The following is a 19,956-nucleotide window of genomic DNA, read 5'->3' on the forward strand; positions in this document are numbered from 1 at the left end:
CACAGAACAAAAGTTACAGTAACCAAAAGTTGTTGGGGGATGTCTCGCATACCCTCTGGTTGTATGGTTTTCGGACCCGGTTTCCGTTTCCCTTATAAAACTATGGCAAAGCTCTTGCCATTCTTTTGGGGGGGGGGGGGGGGGGGGAATTACAGTAACCTGATAGCTTGCTTAGACTTCATGCTCTAGGCCAATGTTGTTGATGCTCGTGGTGACAGACAGGCCCACCATTTCCATTGCTTGCGTTCCGAGCTCAGCTGGATAATCCGTCACACACCCAATCCTAGGACCAGCCCCAGTGCTCCATTTCATGGACAATTTGTGGCCAAGCTGGTAAGATTTAGACTCGCTCTTCGATTTTATCCTCTCAAAAATTGCCTTCTGCGGGACATGAATGGCTTTTGGGCTGCGCAGACCACCTGATAAGGTTCTTTGGTTTGTTAGCTTGGCTTCTTCTGTAGGAGCATCCTTACCTTCATCACCTTCCAGTAATGTGTTTGAAGAGAGAACCACTTGTGGAGGATTGGTATACGCAGCAACGTTTTGTGTATCATTAGGCCTTGGATCATCGCAGCAGTCATCTTTGGTGAATGGGCGCGCCTGGTTGGCCAAAACTAGCTCCTTATAATAAAACCATCTATGACAACATAGGAGAATTTGAGATTGGGATCACTAACTAATTGGTGTACCTTGACTTCTTTGAGATCGACTCCACTCTCTTGAAGGAATTTCATGAAATTGTTGAGGTTCTCCATGCTTGGCTTGTAATGACCACTATAGCCCAAGATGGACTTATAAAAACAATACATCAGATAAAAATGAGAACAAGACAAAAACTAAGTATGGAATCATACCATCTTTTACTCTTGGCAGAAATAGAAGAGGTCAACAGAGTCCACGGTCGCCAATTAACTTCCATGGTGGTTGTATCAAGATAAGTAACTAAGTCGATGGTTATTAGGACTGTTGTACTTGTACATACAAAAGTATGCTTTCTGCTATACTAACTCCCAAAGCAACAAAGATACTTTACAAATGAAGTTCAACCTTTGGATATGTATTCAATATTTATTCTAGAAAAGGGCTGCATCTCTAAATTGTAAATTTTTCAGATAGGTAAAGTAGTGAACTAGTGGATTATCAATCGTCATACAACACGTATCTATGACTTTGTTGTAAATGCAGACTTCGTGAACAACATAAGCAAGAATTTCAATGTTTTTTTACAAACACCAACAAAGTGTTCTTTTATCAAGAATTAAAAGACACTATGATCAACTAGTGATTTCACAATGGGGAACATAATAATACCTTGATTACTCCATTTTCCACCATAAATTTTCCAGCAGCTATGGTAGCACCTCCAGCTAAAAAGCTTGAGTGCTGAAATACACCTTTCTCCTTCTGGACGAATAAATCAGGTTAAAGAAATAAATATGGCCCTAAATCATAAGCTTGCTTCTGTAGCATTGTAAGTATAGAAGTCAAGTCCTTGAAATGTAGACAAGTTACCTTGCCAGCATAAAGTCTTCTTGCTGTGCTCACAACAAAAATCCATTTAGCTCCTTCAGGACCCTGGCTTGTATCTAGTGGTTCTCCAGATTGTTTATGGATAACCTTTCCCTCGTTAATGATGTATTCATAGAGCTCACGCTCTATCTGCAGAACATTATACATTTGTTAGAACTTACATACATCGTACCTAGTTGCAGTAGGTTTAGTAGAAACCTGATGAAGAGTTTGTGTAAAAGTATATATATATATATATATATATTCAAATTGGCAGTGTGTTGTGTTTCAAGTCAAATGCATTTTTGCATAGTCATGACAAATGAGAAAAAAATGGATAAATATCAGAAAAGAAAGTAGGTCAGGGCATGGCAGATCACACTCATGTTTCATATAACACAATAACTGATACTTGAGGCTATGTAAATGGAGCTTGTATATAAAGAAATATAATATTAGTAACAAAAAAAACTTGACCTGCGGAGGGAAAGACCACCCCCACGGCATTGTATTAAGAAGAAGATCTTCTCACACAGGTCAAGAAAACCCCCGAACCCTGCCCCCACCCATACATAGTGGCCCGTCGCCTTGTGAGTTAGGCCGGACCCAGACTATGCTTTGGACATGAGGACAGACGAGGGGATTTTTACCCCTGCACTACCAACCGGAAAAATCCGTCCCCAAAGGGGACCGAACTCCGGCCGGCAGGCAGGGGGCGCTACTGAGCCCTGCTAGCCAGTTCAGCCTCGCTGCCGTTTGCAATATTAGTAACAAGATTACAATAATATGCAACACATGTTGGAACATGAGAAAATATTTTTGAAAAGCTGAACTTATGTTTACATTAAAATAAAAGTGGTATTCAATCACAAAAGCTTCAAGAAATTAAATTGAGGCTTTGTCGTAATATTTTGATATGGATATAAAGCATGATTTCTAGATAAATATAGCCTGAACATTTCTTACAGGGCCGAGATATTTTATGCATTGCTTCTTGAGCAGAGTTCTTGGACACTCGGGAAGATCTACATCTTTTCCATCCCCAACATCAAGCCTGCAAATGCAAGTGGACTTGCTGAAATTGCAATGCAACACAACTAACAATATAAATTGCTCAAAGGATGTTCTATGTGCACATTTCTTTCTAATAGGAAAATATGCAAATGCAGTATATGTTTTCACCAATAGAAGAAGGGATGGCCAGCTTGGCTTTGGCACCAAAAATCGTAGTAGAAGTGCAGGTTGTGCCCAGATCGATGTCGAGGGTCGATCTACAAAGCAACACAGATATAATGCTACTATTGAGAGTAGCTAATAACAAAAAGAATTATACAGAGGCAGACACCTAAGTTAATACCAAATCAACTTTAGATCGAAAGTAGCATCTTTTCAACCCACATCCTACATGTAATTACAAAGAGTAATACTGAACTAGAAACAATAATAGTGAATTTGTAATAATTATACTCACAGCCTCGACCCAATGTTGGAAAGCCAACTTGAGAGCCTTGCTATCTCTGGAGAGACCTTGACCAACCTGTGTGAGCGATGTCAGAGAAGTCAAAACAAAATGAGAGTTCCCAACACAATGAACATTTGTGAGGTAGGAATTGATACCTTAGATGCTTTCAGGCTAACACGATTCCAGTGTGACGTTGCAGTCTTTGGCCTGGGTTCATCGAAGAAGGAGATAGTGCTATGGCTGAGCCGCGCAAAGTTCAACGCTTGCCACCTTCATTCCATTCAAACTCAAACTCTTTACTTTTTCGCAGAACTTGTTTGAACACACATCAAGGAGAATTATTTCAGTTTTCTTCTGGGACACAAGAATCTCCAAGAAAGAGATATTTTAATGAAATCCAAACAATAAAAAGTATCAAGAACCAAACCCAAAAAAGAGAAGTGAATCAGGAAGATAAAACTCAAATTTCCTATATATGATGTCATCTGTACAAGCAAAGTTGTACTAAAGGAGACGTTGAAACATCTCTAGTTATTTTTTTCGAGATTGTCTCACGGACATATTTCAGTAAGAGGAATAGGAGCATGGATGGGCGTTGGTGTTAAATTGAAGGATTTTTCTCATATTTATATGGTGTAACTCTTAAGCTTCTATTGTGTGTGCTGCTCTTGTTTCTTTTTTCTTTCACTTTGAGATCACTTGAAATTGAAGGGAAAATTTCCTACACCTTTTTTTTAAAAAAAATCCTACACCTTTTTTATTAAAAAAATCTCTATCTAGTGTTTTTCTGAAAATTCTGGCCAATTTATTTTCTGAAAATCTCTATTCGCCATTTGTTAAAAATTTTAACAGTTTTTTAAAAATGAATATTTTTATTTAGTATTTTTTTCTATATTTTCAATGATATTTTTTGTCTTTTGAATTTTTATTTTATAATTAAAAATTCATACAATTTTTTTTAAAAGATTGGCTGGAGCGCTGCCGATGCATTTAAGAAGGAAACAAACGAGTTCAACAAGAGTTTAATTTACATATTCTGCTTTGTTAAGAAAGAAGGATAAGAGGTGAATGGAAAAGGGCTGGGAAAGCGCTGTCGCCTGCATATTAGTAGTCCGGTATGGGCGTATATATTTTACCTTTTCCAATAAGATTCAACGGAACAAACCTGAAGGAATCTCACGCAAGGAAATTAAGAACGGTAATGCTACAGTAGCAGAGGAGGAGAATTGTTTCAAAAAAAAAGTAAAGGAGAGGAAAAGAAAAAAATTCTATAGATGAAAGTTCGTTCCCACGGCGCACAGGCAGGCTGTCCACGTCGGTAAAAATAACTTTCACCGTCAGATGGTAAATCAAGCGCCCGTATTCATTTCACTAGCGATGCAACTGTAGCAGTAAATATCTCTACTTCTAGAGCTTTCTTCTCGCCTCGCGAAGACAGCCTCGTCTCTACTCGGATCCAGCCGTCTTCATCTCCACCCCACGCGGCCACGCCTGTTGCGGCAGGCGATGCGCGGGGTGAGGCGGCGGCCGCCGCGGACGTGCCATGGAGATGGGATTGGGGGACCCAGCGCTCCCAACCCAGCCTGACGCCGCCGCTGCCGTGGCCCGGCGTAGTTTCTCCTGCGCCAGCGCCTCCCCCTCCCCCGCGGCTGCCCGGGCCATGGCGTCCCCATCCTCATCATCCGCGGCCCCTCCCCATACACGACGCTCGTGGGGCGCGTGAGCTGCGAGCGAGAGATGAAGCGCATCAAGTTCATCGACATCGCCACTTCCGTCCCCAACCATCGCACCGCCATGGCCTTCCTGGACGAGGTGCTTCTCCCTCCGGCTTGTGTCTACCGTCCAGCGAGGTCATAATTCCTCTTATGCAGCCGTTGTAGAATCTGTGGTCATCTTATAGCGTTGCAATTTCGATTTAATTCCAGTGCATATCCACTTTTCCCTACCTGGTAACTAATGCGTAGCAATTCAAGTACTACAAATGCTACATCGAGGAATTTATTCATGCAACTCCAAACCAGTATTTCCACTAATCCGCACAGCAAACTTATCCAAGCAATTTTCCCCCTTTTCTAATCTAATGGACAGATATTATATCTACATATAATGCTGCGGATACTCTCATTTCCCAAGCATTTCGTTATATTACATCCAGCCAATGAACAGAAACTACCCAACTTCTACTACTATTAATTTGCAAGACTTTTAGTATGACCTTCACTTCCAAAATTTGATATTTTCTTTTATATTGACTGAGTCAAATACCATGCAAATAGCTATGTTCCTCATATATATTTCAATTGAATCAGACTTCGTATTGTAAACTGGAAAAGAGTTAAAATAAAGCTGCACATGCCTTCTATAAATTTAGAGATTCCTAATTCTTTGTTTGATTCTTTGCAGGCTATAAACTCAGCACCAGCCAGCAAAAAATTTCATCAGGGGAAATAATCAGTATATATGTTGATGTTCAGATGGAATTCTTGGCTGACCTTGTTAAAGGCTGCTGTTACGTACTGCCACTTGCCATACCTATTCTTAGTTAAGAAAAATGTTGAAGATAATTCCATTCTTTATGGAGTGGAATTTGAATTAGCACAATTAGAGTAGTTAGTAAAGGCTCGTTAGATACTTTAGTGACCCACTTTATCAACTGGATCCATGCAGGTTAGAGTGCCAGTTCTCTTATTATGCAACTGGTAGCACCTTTACTGATACACTTTATCAACAACATTGAATCGACATGGTTTAAGTTTGAGCCTTACTCCTATTAGGATTCTGGTTCAAATTTACAAATTGTTTCTCCCATCAGGACCACTAAAATAGATAATCAGTTGGAGCTGTGATGGATCTTTTGTTTCTAGGTATACCAAGTTAGAACCATAAAAACACCCTTCCTATCTCTATGATTAGCTCAAAATATTACTCACACATAGATGGCTTGCTACGATATTGCTTACAGCGTTTGCTACTTATACACAGTAGTAGCTTGCAAGCTTTGAAGATTATTTTGTTATGGTTTTCTTTTTTTTTTAAATGTACCCTTTTAATAACATAGTTTCCTTTTTCAGAGTTAATCTTATATATGACTGATTGGGATATACACATATGTAGATTGATATTTGCACCTTCACGTATCTTTTAGACAATTAGTTCAACAGAACAATGCAAAACTCACCACAAGAAGGGATTCATTTTCAACAAAGGTAATTTCATAATGTTTTTTTTCCAAATGCATAGTTGTAGATCAGATAAGGGAAAAGGGGCGTAGGTGATAAGCTCATTCAGTTTATGAAACATCATTATTGGACCTTAACCCCACAGAATTGATTTTATCTGCTCTGATATTAACTCTTTACCTAAATTTATTTTCTTAGCCCTTGGGTTTCATGGACTGAGATACTACTTGTGTTACTAATTCTAGAGAGATCAAATAATGGATAAGTTCATATCTTGCCTGATCTTTTCAGAAATCATCGGTAGGACATGCAAGCCTAACATGTAGCTCAAGTGTCCATCCCCTCTTTCTATTTCAGTTCTGATGCACACCGCTTGCTTGTTGTATTGCCTGCGCAAAGATCGAGTATACATTTTCTTTAATTAACTGCTTTTCAGTTCTATGCATTTGCATACTCTATTTCAGCAGTACAAGGTTGAATGATTGACTAGCTAGATCAGTGGTGTGTGACGTCGTGATGTGTGAAGACGCAATTAGTAGCAGACAAAAAAAAACTGCTTACTCGGCTGATCGCGTGAAACTAGGTACAAAAGAGTTTGAAAATAGGTACGAAAATAGTGTGAAAACATAAAAAAAATTATCCTTCGTATGATCACTAACAACACGGTTCACTGCTCACTTGCAGGTATTCGTGTTCCAAGTATGAAAACGTTGACAAGTTATGCTTCCTCTTGTCATGCTGATCATATAAATGGCCTATCATAGAAGAGTTCTTGTTCTTGACCTATGATGACATTGCACGTGTCCCACAAATTACTCCAGATCTGTAGCATACAATTGGACTTGTGCTTTTTCCAGGTTCTCCTCTCCTTGTTTACTCCGACCATATCCTCTTCTGGTAATCTTTTACCAGTACTTTGTCAAACGATTCTGTGTAAAGCAAAGAAGCCTTGCTCTTCTACAAAATCTTGATATTCCAAGATCATTCAGCTTCTATCAAACGATTTATGTAAAGTCAAGAAGCCTTGCCCCCAGATAAAAATATTTATATTCCAGGATAATTTAGCTTCAATCAGCAGCGTCACCAAAGTTGATTAGTGGCCTTCGGCACTTAGAAAGGAGAAACTTTATTACCATCGCATCATGTACTATGGTCTGAACATTTCTATTTATTACTATTTTATTTCTTACAAAATACACGCCTACTAACTATTTTACTAATGGTATGTTGCTCCAACACCAAATCTCACAGGGATCCTAACTTCCTGGTAAGTTCCTATGTAATCAACTGCTAGAACTCTTTGGCACGATATCATATCTTTCATTGTAATATAACTGCAACTGCAAGTACTATTATATTTTTTTATAATAAAGCCAGTAAATTCTTTTCCTCTACAATCACAATCTACTAAATTTACAAATTTCATTATTCAGATCGATGGCCAATTAACAAATAAGTTATGGTCGACTAAATTAAAAAAAAACTTGTCCAATACTTTAACGCACATGGATTGCATCTATTGTATGTACCAAGTGAGGGGATTATTGGCCCATTCAACAAATACTTGAAGGTTTGACACATTAACAAATCTCAGACATACTATGGTGGTTTTCATACAACCAATTGTGCTTTTGGATGCCAACAATTGCAGAAAGGGAAAAAAAACACGAGATACAAAGACTTTAGGAACGCGCACGATAGCGCGCGTATGCACTAGTAATAGAAAAGGGTACTGGGATCTCGTTACCAGAGCTCCTCTACGACGACGGCGGAATCGGCAAGCTTCCGCCTGGTCCGGTAGCCGCCGTACACCGTCTGCAGCTTGGCGGCCGCCGCCGCGCCACCCACGCTGCCGCCGTTCCCCGCAGCCGGGCACCTCGGAGAATCCGTAGCATCCAAGCCGGCCGGACGCAGAGCCGCATCCGCCTCCATTTTTCTATCTCCTGATTTCTCCGGTGATCGCGCAAGCAGAGTTTGGTTTGGTTGGGGGAAGAATGGCTGCAGCGTTCAGGTCATCAGGGAGCAGGCGCAGGTACTAGTGGAGCATCACATTGTCACGGCCCGTGGCCGCCGGCGATCGCCGTGGCGTGAGAAGATCCAGTAATGGCACAGAGGTGGGAGAGGGGGCGGGCGGCGAGCCCTGAGCCCAGCAACTTGTTTCTGAAGAAGGTCAATGCTGGTTCACGATACAAGGAGCTCGGCCTATATGCGCGAGTCCGGACACTCACACTCCGGTCCCATTACAGACGACAGCACTGGTAAAGTAACACAAATGCCAATCACACATTCGATGGCGTAGTGTAGGTTCCCGCTTCCTCCGTGTGCGTTACACCTCCCCCGGCCGAAGAAGTTGCTTGTCCCCAAGCAACAGCGTCTGGAAAACGCTCTTTGACAACATAGAGATCTTCCCATGTAGCTGATGCTTCCGGTAGATGACTCCACTTGATCAGTACCTGTGGAACCGCTTGATTGCCCTTTGTGACCAGGCGGCGATCAAGGATTCGTTCTGGTTGAAGATCGTGAACACTAAGGTCCACTAGCTTAGGCAAATCAGAGTAAACTGGTGAGTAGTTAGGAGTAAAAGGTTTAAGTTGAGAAACATGAAATACCGGATGGAGCAAGCTATGATCAGGTAGTGCCAAGCGGTAAGCTGCCGAACCAATCTTCTCCAGGACTTCGAAGGGGCCAAAGAACTTGAAAGACAGTTTGGGATATGGCCGACTGACCACTGACTGCTGAACATATGGTTGGAGTTTCAGTAGTACTTTCTCTCCCACACAAAACTGCCGGTCTGAACGGTGGCGATCGGCCTGTAACTTCATGCGGTTCTGAGCTGTGGCCAGGTGGTCCTTTAGTTCAGCTAACTGTGTCTCCCGAGTCAGCAAGAATTTTGAAGCAGAGGATTGTGGCAGGTTTGGAATAGGTAGCATGGTGCCTAACTCAGGATCATACCCATAAAGTGCTTTGAACGGGGAGCAACCCAGAGAAGTGTGGTAGTTGGAGTTGTACCATAATTCGGCGAGGGCCAGCCAGGATTTCCATTGCTTCGGGGCTGCATTAACCGCACACCTTAAGTACATCTCGAGACATTGGTTCACCCGTTCCGTTTGGCCGTCAGTTTGAGGATGGTAAGCCGAGCTCATCAGCAACTTGGTGTCCACCAGGGAAAACAATGCACGCTAGAAAGTACTAGTGAAAACCCTGTCGCGATCAGACACAATCGACTTTGGGAAACCATGCAACTTAACCACATTGTCCAGTACCACTTTAGCAATCGCTTGTGCTGTGAAAGGATGCTTGATAGGGAGAAAATGACCATATTTTGTAAACCTATCCACCACCACTAAAATTGCATTGCTGCCATCAGAAGTTGGGAGACCCTCAATAAAATCCATGGACCAATCCTTCCAAGCTCCCTGTGGTATAGGCAGAGGCTGGAGGAGTCCAGCAGGATGGGTCAATTCATGCTTGGCCTGCTGACATACTTGACATTGTTTGACAAATTCCTCAACATCTCTTTTCATCCCCTTCCAATGGAACAACTGTTTCAGTCTATGGTATGTTGCCTTGCCTCCTGAATGACCTCCAATAGCAGAAGAATGTAGGGCTGTGATTAACCTTGTTTGGAGAGCTGAATTGTTAGCAATCCAGACCTTGTTGTTATACTTAATCAATCCTTGTTCGAGACTGTAACCTTCTTCATTTGGGCTGTGGACAGCTAATCCAGTGAGCAGGGACTGAGCTTTGGGATCAGTGACATAAGAATTTAGAACTTCTTGTATCCAAACTGGGTGGACCTCAGATACTGCCTGTAATGAGAACAAGTGTCCTACCCTGGACAGTGCATCCGCTGCCAGATTTTCTTTCCCTCTTTTGTAGACTACCTTAAACTGCAGCCCCATAAGTCTGGTCATTGCCTTTCTTTGCATGTCTGAGTGTAAATTTTGTTCACAGAGATATGAGAGACTCTTATGATCTGTTCTGATAGTGAACTCTTGCCTTTGCAAGTAGGGTCTCCATTTTTCCACTACCATGATTAAGGCTAAGAATTCCTTCTCATAGATGAACAACTTTTGATGTGCTGGCCCCAATGCTTTACTCAGGAAAGCCACTGGTTGGTCTCGCTGCATAAGGACAGCACCCACTCCTATTTCAGAAGCATCGGTTTCCACCACAAAAGGCACATTGAAATCAGGCAGAGTCAACACTGGTGTAGTGGACATGGCTTGCTTGAGATTATCAAAAGCTTGTTGAGCATCAGGAGTCCAACAGAATTGTTTCTTCTTTAATAACTGAGTCAAAGGTTTGGCAATTAAGCCATAATGCTTGACAAACTTCCTATAGTAGCCAGTTAATCCCAAAAAACCCCTAAGTTCAGTGACAGTAGTAGGAATGGGCCATTGCACCATAGCTGCTGTTTTTTGCAGGGTCAGTGGACACTCCTTGGTCAGAGATGATGTGTCCCAGGTACTCTAACTGATGCTGAGCAAAAGAACACTTGCTTCTCTTCATGTACAATTGATGTTCTCTGAGCTTAGATAGTACCTGTTCTAGATGGATCACATGATCTTGTAGAGTAGGGCTGTATACCAGAATGTCATCTAAGAATACCAACACAAACTTCCTTAGAAATGGACTCAGGATGTCATTCATGATACACTGAAATGTTGCTGGAGCATTGGTGAGGCCAAAAGGCATCACCCTGAACTCAAAATGTCCATGATGTGTTTTGAAAGATGTCTTGGGTTCCTCTCCCTTCTTCATTCTGACCTGGTGGTAACCTGATCTCATGTCCAATTTAGAGAAATAGCTGGTGCCTGCTAGTTCATCTAAGATCTCATCCACTAAGGGCATAGGGAACCTATTCTTGATGGTAATGTCATTCAGACGTCTATAGTCTACACAAAACCTCCAACTACCATCCTTCTTCTGGACTAGCAGTACTGGAGAAGCATAGGGACTAGTGCTGGTGGTAATGAGTCCAGCAGCCAATAATTCTCTCACTTGCCTCTCAATTTCATCCTTGTGCAAAGGAGAGTACCTGTAAGGTTTGCAATTGACAGGAATGGCATGTGGCAATATCGGGATGGCATGGTCATACTGTCTCTCTGGAGGAAGGCCCTTTGGTTCAGCAAAAACGTCTTGGTATTCAGTTAACAACTGTTGCACTTTGTCAGGGATAGCTTCAGGAGCAGGCTCTGATGGAAACACATCAACTATAGCCAGAGCCCAAACATCATTGCCCACCATCCATTTCTGTTGTCTATCAACAGGTAACTCTTCCAGTGTCTTACGTGAAGTCTGGACCCCTTGTAAAGTAACAGATACACCTTTGTGGTCAAATGACATAGTCTTGGTGTCCCAATGATGAGTAATGGGACTGTGGGAACTCAGCCAATCAAAACCCAAAATAGCATCATATGCAGGCATATCTAAAACTCTCATATAAGTGACAAAAGAATGCCCTTGAATCCACCATGCTAAGTCAGGTACACACTTATCAGAAATTAGTATATCCCCATTGGCCACTCTCACCTGTTTTGGTGGAGCTGGTACTGGTACAATACCCACCCTCTGCAAGAATGTGGAACTGACAAAGGAGTGTGAGCTGCCACTGTCAACTAGGAGCAGAAACACTTTGTTTTTCACTAAGGATCTTAACTTCATGGCTTCTCCATGCTCAGTCCCAGCCAAAGCATTCAAGGATAAGGTGCAAAATTCCTCTGCTAGAGCATCTTCCATGTCTAATTGTTTGAGAACTTCATCAGTCAAAGTGATATCTAAGTCATTGAGAACTAAAGCATTGACCTGATTCTTAGGCCTTTTTGTACATTTTGCAGCATGTGTAGCATCATAAGGTTCTCTGCAATAGAAGCACATATTATTTGTCCTGCAATAATCTCTGAGTTGTCTCTCTTTTGTCAGCTGGAGAGGTGAAGCTGATTTGGGTTGATCATACTTAACAGAAGTAGTAGAAGCTTGTTTGGAAGGCTGATGAAATCTAGACCCTGTATGCTTGGTCTTATCCTGAATGGATTGTTGTATTTTTGCCAACATCACAGCTTTTTCCATTGTTCCTGGAACTTGGCCCTGGACTAAATATCTGATTTCTGGTTTTAACCCTTTGATAAACTGTGAGACAAAGTAAGTATCACCCATGCCTAGATCATGCATAGCAACCTGATATTGTAAGGCTTCAAACTCAGAAACATACTCCTCTACTGTACCAGTTTGATGTAACTCCAGCAAGTCATCAATAGCATGTTGATAATCATAGGCTCCAAATTTCTGCTCGACTGTTGTCATGAGTTCAGTCCATGTGCCCAGACCATGTTTCAACTTGTATACTTGTAACCATTTTTCTGCGTTGTCGTCCATGTGCAACGACGCTGCGGTAGCCCACATTGACTCAGGAATGTTCATCAGCTGGAAGTAGTCCTGGCATTTATCCTTCCAAATCTGTGGGTTTTTGCCATTAAATCGAGGAAAATTCATCTTGGGTGCAAACCCCTTGGGCAGAGAGCGATCAGGCTGATGATCTCGGCTGTGTGCAAACGGATTGCGACCCTGCTGACCCCCCCCCCCCCGCGAGAAGTACCCTGGCGACGTAGTCTGAACGGTGGTATGGTGGAAGTTTCAGAAGAAGCTGTACTACCTTGTATCTCTTCTTCAGTACGCATCTGTCGGATTGTCAACTGAGCCACTGCCTGTCCTGTGGTCTCGATCTGTTTGGCCAGTGTTTGCTGATCCTTAATCATCTGATCTAGTACAGACGCCGAGATATCCACTTTGGCCTCCAATTTGTGTTGCATTCGGTCAACCTCTTCCACTTTGGCAAACAGCAAATTGAAATTCTCATGAATGCTTTCCCAACGCTCCTTGTCCAAATTGGCCTGGTCATCCATCGCAGACAACAGAATTTGGGTTTGCGCGGAAGGCTTAGGGGGAGCCGTGGTGTCTGCACCTCAAGCAAGCGGACTACGATTCGGATTGATGTAACCTCGAAGCACCACGCGAGGCCCAAATCGAATCACACAAGCCGGAGGAATACAGCAAACACTCACCGAAATCCCCGAGCGTGCGTCGAAGTGTTCGAAGCCGCGCCCGTTCGTGAACCCGGATTCGCCGCCGCCAAGCGCGACGAAGTCGACGTCTCCCAGAAGTGTCCCCCAACTTGTCCAGGACGCGGTGTGCGGCCATGGATAAGGTCGATCCCCCCACTACAACCTAAGCGGCGCGATAGGAGTTGGTGGTCGACGGCGCCGGGCGGCTAACCGTCGATTTGCGGTGGCCGACGCCGACTGGGAGTCGGTAGGCGGGGCGTGGACGCCGGAATCGGAAGGATTCGCGGCGGAGCAGGTCGAGATCGCCGTGGTGACGAATCGAACCGAGATGGGGATCGGCGGGTGGACGGAGCGGAAATGGCCGAGGATAATCGAATCTGATACCAACTGTCACGACCCGTGGCCGCCGGCGATCGCCGTGGCGTGAGAAGATCCAGTAATGGCACAGAGGTGGGAGAGGGGGCGGGCGGCGAGCCCTGAGCCCAGCAACTTGTTTCTCAAGAAGATCAATGCTGGTTCACGATACAAGGAGCTCGGCCTATATGCGCGAGTCCGGACACTGACACTCCGGTCCCATTACAGACGACAGCACTGGTAAAGTAACACAAATGCCAATCACACATTCGATGGCGTAGTGTAGGTTCCCGCTTCCTCCGTGTGCGTTACACACATTCCCCTCGGCCTTTATGCTCTCAACCTCGGGTCACACTCACTCACTCACTCACACAGGTCGTTCTCCATGCCGGATCGGAGCTTTGATCGCTCGTGTTGGCGTGCGAACCACTCAATAAGAGGTACATCAGCAACCGAGCATCATGTTCTCACATTTGATGTAACCTGACAGGATTTGTTGGTGTGCTTTGGTCCTCTGAAAAACGATCCGTGGCGGCCCGGGACATTGTTAGCTCAATCAGTATACAGTCTGAACTTTGAAGTACCAGTAAATCTTCGGGAAGATGTTAGTTCTATCTCTGATAGTAGATATAAGAACGTGTTTAACAAGCTCCAAAAGTCTGAGATGAAATATAGTAAGAGGCTCTAAATAAGTTGTGTGATACCATTTGTTTTTTCCTTCCTGCATGGAACTAAGTGGAGAAACTACATATACATGGGGTCTCACGACCAATACATGCATTATGTAAAAATTTTTAGTTTTATTAGGATCTCCTAGGCATGGATCAGCGGGTTTTTGCATCAACTTGTGAACAACAACGTGGATCTAAAATTGAGAGAATGAACTGTGTGTGAGAGAGAGAGGTAGAAGTTCGATCGTAGGGCTTGGTGAGGTAGAAGTTCGATCGTAGGGCTTGGTGAGGATGGGCGATGCGGTGGCCGGCGCCGGAGTTGATGTAGCAGTGGCGGTGGGCTTCCCGCCGCTTCCAGCACTCACTCGGTCGATAGATGTGGAGGTGGGCGAGAGGACACTGTACTATCTTGGCGTGCGTGCCTCTGCAGCCCTCACCTCCTCTATATAGTGCCGGCGCGACCGGGGCCCACAACCCAGTTGGGTTGGGCTTCCCCGACTAGGGAGCCGAGTCAAGGGCCCGACTCGATCGTTGGACCGAATCTGTGGATATCAATACTAACAAAAAAAAGGGTTCTTTTAAGGCTTATTTGGATAAACATACCCTCTTCCGATACATGTGGGTTGAAGTGGAAAATAAACTACTTTCCACTTTAATATCCCTCAATACATATTGTCCTTGCTTGGAGAGGATTTTTATGTTTCCTAAAAAGACTTTGGTGGTCTCAATCTTGGCCCAATTCAAATTCTGGGTCACCTTCGTGGTGGCTCCCTAAATGGTACACGGGCTGCATTCTAGGCCGAACCGAACAGAGGTCTAAACGGTCTCAGCAGTTATGAACTGCAAGTGTGGGATGAGTTGCTTGATTAAAAGATACATCTCATTTGAAGCAAATCTTCCCTTTCTTAAAAAATTCGAGGCAAATCTTTACCATAACAGGCAAGTTTCATTGACTTGTTTCTGTTTTTTTTGTTGCAAGTTTCATTGACTTGTTTTTATGTTTTTTTCTGCTTGTTTTAGGGCCTATTTGGATCCAACAACTAAACTTTAGCTGGCTAAAAAGACCAGCTAAAGTTTAGCTGAGTTTAGATGTTTCAACACAGCTAAAGCCAACTAAATTTTAGCTGGGTCTATTAGCTAGAGGTTCCAAAGACCCAAGCTAAGTTTAGCTGGGAGAACTTTTAGCTGGCTAAAGTTTGGCTTTAAAATTTTAGCTAGCTAAAGTTTAGTTGGGCGGATAAATTTCAGTTGGGTGGATCCAAACAGAGGTGTTGCATACTGCTGCAGTGGAATCTCTTATATGCTTGGCACCACACCAGCTGCAGCTGACCAGCTTGCTACTGAATTTGACCCATTGGCTAGACTACTGCTCAATTCTGGGCACCGACTGAAGTAATAATTTGCCCCGTTCACACAACTGAATGGTTTCGGGGTATTGGTAATCAAACATTCTCATGTCTGTTTGAAGCTTATCTCCTAGAGTCCTGGTAGTGAGATATGAGAGATTCTGCACAGGCTATATTTCTGCAATAGTTAGAGTCTAGAACTAGGAAAACTTGCAGTTTGCTACATCTGAATGGAACCACTGACCAGGGGAGCAGCAGCAAGAGTAAACCAAGAATTGTACAGTGTAGCATTGTGACAATGCAGTAAAGCAACAGCTGGATCGCATGGCTTCATGCTTAGTTGCTTGACATAAGCTCGTCTAAATTTCTAAGTTGCCTGCGGCAGGGAGGCATGCATCAGCGATGTTGGTGAGGTGGCTTTCGTCGGGGACAAACACGAAGCTAGCATCCTTGAAGCCGATGGTGTTGATGCCCTTGGTGACAGGTTCACCATTTCCAGAGCTTGCATTCTGAGCTCCATTGGGTAGTCCTTGACACATCCGATCCTTGGACCAGCACCAGTGCTCCATTTAAGGGACAGCCTGTGGCCAAGCTGATAGGACTTGGACTCGCCCTTGGATTTCATCCTCTCAAGAATTGCCTTCTGCGGGACGCCAGTTGCTCTGGGGCTTTGAAGACCACCTGACAAGGTCCTTTGGTAGGTTGGCTTGGCTTGTTCTGCAGGAGCGTTCTCGCCTTCATTGTCTTCTGTCGCGTTTGGAGGTAAGATCACTTCTGGAGGAACTGATCCCATGAATTCAGCAGTAAGGTTCAGCGAACCATCAGGCACTGGATCTTCATTGTAGTCTTCATTGGTGGATGAGCGCACCTGAGTGGACAAAAGCAAGCATATTAAATGAATTCTTTTTCAATTTGGTGAGACAAGCTTGCGAGCGGTTAAAATAGTTACCTCTACTTCTTTGAGATCAACTCCATTCTCTTCAAGGAACTTCATAAAATTGCTGAGGTTCTCTGCACTTGGTTTGTAGTGACCACTGTAGGCCCAGATGGACTTATCCAGAACAGAACAGAACAGAACAAATTAGCAGAATGCAACCAATGAAAAAGCATGGGAGCACATGAAGTGTGCAAGTAGCCTGATAAGTAGATAAGTAGATAATCTGATGCATACTAGACAAATCACACAGAGTCTGTAACTTGCACTGGCTGAATCAAGATAAGTAGATAATCTGATGCATACTAGACAGAAGTGCAGGATATATTTTACAATATACTACCTCCAAAAGTGGTTGGAAAATATTATATGAATTGAGACCCGTTTATATTTTGAATTTGTCTTCCAAAAAGGTTTCAGAAACATTTATTCATGGTAGCCTATGGAACAGAAAAGAAAGGTTTCAAGGGCCATGAACAATGATAACTCATCAATTCCAGGACACGAAAAGAACTTATTCGTCAAAGGTGCTGGATAAAGGATAGAACAAGCAGGAGTACAAAGTAAATTCTGTGATCAAATGCTAACAACTAATAGGGTATGTTGCTCAGAAGTCAAAAATACCTTGATAATTCCATCTTCTGCTGTAAATCTTCCAGCAGCTATAGTAGTGCCTCCTGCTAAAAAGCTGGAATGCTGGAATACACCTCTCTCTTTCTGGATGGACAAATCAGGTTACAGATATATTATTTTTTTCAGCAGAAATGTAAGTGCACAGCCCTATAAGAGTAGACAAGTTACCTTTCCAGCATAAAGTCTTTTTTCTGTGCTCATAACAAAAATCCATTTAGTTCCTTTAGGACTTTGGCTTGTATCAAGTGGTTCTCCAGATTTTTTATGGATAATCTTACCCTCGTTAATGATGTATTCATAGTGCTCACGCTCTTGCTGCAAAACATCAGATAATTGTTAGAGCTTCAAATCATGTGGGAGGTTTAGTAGGAAGAAAACGATGAAGTTGTTGAAAGGAATTCCTTTCGCAGCGCTTGCATATGTATAATATTTTGAAGTCAACTGTACATGTATTAGTGGCCATGATTCATAAGGATAGTGAATATTAGTGTGGACAGAAGCAAGACAATTCATGCTGGACTCTACTCATGAAACAATTGTGCAGGCCTGAGGCTATGTCAAATGCAGTTCATATTGCAGCGATTTGATAGTATTAACAATAGAATGCAATACATGTTCAGATTTGATAAGAATATTTCTTAGAAGCCAAAGTTGAGGAAAAAGATTTATAGCAAAAGAAGTACATACTCTTAGAAAAGAAGAACAAAAAAAAAGCTTCACGAAACCAAGATGATTTCTGTGCGTGTAACTAGCCAAGCAATCATATAGCTCTTCACATATGCTTCGAGGGAAGGATATATGGCATAAATCTGAATAAAGATAGAAAGCCATTGTGGAAAAATTCTTACCGGACCAAGATACTTAATGCATTGCTTCTTTAGCTTTGCTCTTGGACACTCTGGAAGGTCTAGATCCTTTCCCTCTCCAACATCAAGCCTATACATACACACCAAACACTCACTTAAATCATCATGCAACAAAACTGATAACTGGAATTCCTGATATGAACAGAGATTAAACCATAGCTAAAATATCTGGTTTGAGCAGGCATTCGAATATGTTTATCTGGATTGAACTACTTTGTTCTAACAAGAGAATCTGCAAATGTAACTGTGCAAATTGCAGCAAACTTCTTACCAGTAGAAGAAGGGCTGCCCGGCCTGGCTTTGACACCACACATCATAGTAGAAGTGCAGGTTGTGCCCATATCTATGCCGTGGGTCGATCTAAACAAGAACAAATTAATATTGATATAAATCATTTTATCAGAGTGTTGGAAGCAATAGTCTATTACTCTATGAGGAGATGGGCATGACTTGTATGACATCAATGGTGGACCTTTTTATGATCAAGGTTCACACATGGGTAAAACTCTTAGGTCAACTTATACTGAGAGTAGCCTCTTTTCACACATATGAAAGCACGTGATCAATGTTCACACATGACTAAACTCATAGGTCAACTGATACAGAAAGTAGCCTCTTTTCAGACACATGAAAGCACCGCACCAAATCTAAAGCAAATACTACTAAAAATTGACAAACAGTACTCCAGTGGGATTTGTACGATTTGTACTCACGGCCTCGATCCAGTGCTGGAAAGCTAGCTTGAGGGCCTTGCCGTCTCTGGATAAACCCTGACCCACCTGTTGCAAGCAAGCAACATGAGCAACAAAGGGGAAAAACCGTTTTTTTTTTTCTGGTGAAGAAGAAGACATGAGGGACTTTTCTGTTTTCTGAGGTAACAATTGGGGCACCTTGGATGCATTAAGGCTGACGCGGTTCCAGCGCGAGGCAGCGGTCTCCGGCTTGGGCTCGTCGAAGAAGGAAACGGTGCTGTGGCTGAGCCGCGCGAAGTCCAGCGCTTGCCACCTTCATTGATCCCCAAAGAAAAAACGCTTAGTTTCAGTTACAATACAATGGATTTCGACTGCGGACACCAAAAATCTCCAAGAAAGGAAGAAAGGGGAATTGTAACAAGGTAGCATGTTTTTTTTTTTGTCAAGAAAGGGACTGTTCTCCGTTACCAAATCAATCCGCACAAGCGGCAAGAGTCTCCAAGCAAGAAGCCAAGAAGGGAAGGATCTGAGTGTAGAAGGAAAAAAAATACCAGAGCTCCTCTACGACGACGGCGGAGTCGGCGAGCTTCCGGCGGGTCCGGTAGCTGCGGTAGACCTTCTGCAGCTTGGTGGCGGCGCCATTCTCGCCGCCGCCTCCCTCCACCGGCGGCGGAGAGTCCAGGTTATCAGGCTGGAACCTTGGAGAAGCCGAGAAATCCAGCGCCACCTCCATTTCTTTTCAGGTTCTAGGAGCGAGCAAAAGCTGTTTGGTCGCTGCAGTGTCTGCCTGCAGCTGCAGCAGAGGGGAGGAGCAGAGCAGGTGGGAATTTAATCTGGGTTAACACGCGGCCCGAGGGAAATAAATAAATGCGTTTAATCCGGAGGATGAGATTTGAGAGAGGGTTCTAGTTTTTTTTCCCGTTTAGCTAGCATCTCATTCGCGGGAAGCGCTGCGGTCTGCGGATGAGATGAGTCGTCGTTGGCGCCACCTACCGGTTCGGTTCCAGGGCAGGTGGCGCCATTACTGCGCGTGGCCCACATGTCATCAACTGTAGTAATTAGCGAGCCTTTTTTTTAGAATTAGTAATTAGCGAGCGTGGAAGACCCGACTTGGGGAGGAGACTGGTGGTGGTGGTTCTGATGGAGGCCGCCTCGTGGTTGTGGGGACTGGGGGTGGGGTGGTGGCTGACTCGACGGGATTGCCGGCCCGGCCGGTCGCCCACGCGAGGCACCGCGCCGCGTCGGG

At 43.5% G+C, this 19,956-nt stretch overlaps 2 protein-coding genes and 1 long non-coding RNA gene across 3 annotated transcripts; 1 reads left to right on the forward strand and 2 right to left on the reverse strand.

The window, feature by feature from the left end:
• Positions 1-154: 154 nt before the first annotated feature.
• On the reverse strand, positions 155-4,756 carry LOC120666853 (IQ domain-containing protein IQM3-like). The gene is made up of 8 exons (XM_039946835.1): positions 4,536-4,756; positions 3,127-3,241; positions 2,981-3,046; positions 2,692-2,780; positions 2,476-2,563; positions 1,513-1,659; positions 690-1,404; positions 155-600 (listed from the first exon to the last, which is right to left on the reverse strand). Exons 1-7 carry the CDS (start codon positions 4,754-4,756, stop codon positions 1,288-1,290), a joined length of 843 nt encoding a protein of 280 aa, XP_039802769.1. The 3' UTR covers positions 155-600; positions 690-1,287.
• Positions 4,757-6,497: 1,741 nt separating this feature from the next.
• Positions 6,498-7,344, forward strand: LOC120663582. Its single transcript, XR_005670540.1, has 2 exons — positions 6,498-6,755; positions 6,835-7,344. It is a non-coding gene; the product is annotated as an uncharacterized LOC120663582 (long non-coding RNA).
• An 8,383-nt stretch (positions 7,345-15,727) lies between these two features.
• On the reverse strand, positions 15,728-19,664 carry LOC120663583 (IQ domain-containing protein IQM3-like). The gene is made up of 9 exons (XM_039942447.1): positions 19,262-19,664; positions 18,909-19,023; positions 18,732-18,797; positions 18,290-18,378; positions 18,001-18,088; positions 17,321-17,467; positions 17,144-17,236; positions 16,535-16,636; positions 15,728-16,453 (listed from the first exon to the last, which is right to left on the reverse strand). Exons 1-9 carry the CDS (start codon positions 19,441-19,443, stop codon positions 15,953-15,955), a joined length of 1,383 nt encoding a protein of 460 aa, XP_039798381.1. The 5' UTR covers positions 19,444-19,664; the 3' UTR covers positions 15,728-15,952.
• Positions 19,665-19,956: the final 292 nt, after the last annotated feature.

The sequence above is a fragment of the Panicum virgatum genome, chromosome 3N (genome assembly GCF_016808335.1).
Source record: "Panicum virgatum strain AP13 chromosome 3N, P.virgatum_v5, whole genome shotgun sequence".
Classification (NCBI taxonomy): domain Eukaryota; kingdom Viridiplantae; phylum Streptophyta; class Magnoliopsida; order Poales; family Poaceae; genus Panicum; species Panicum virgatum.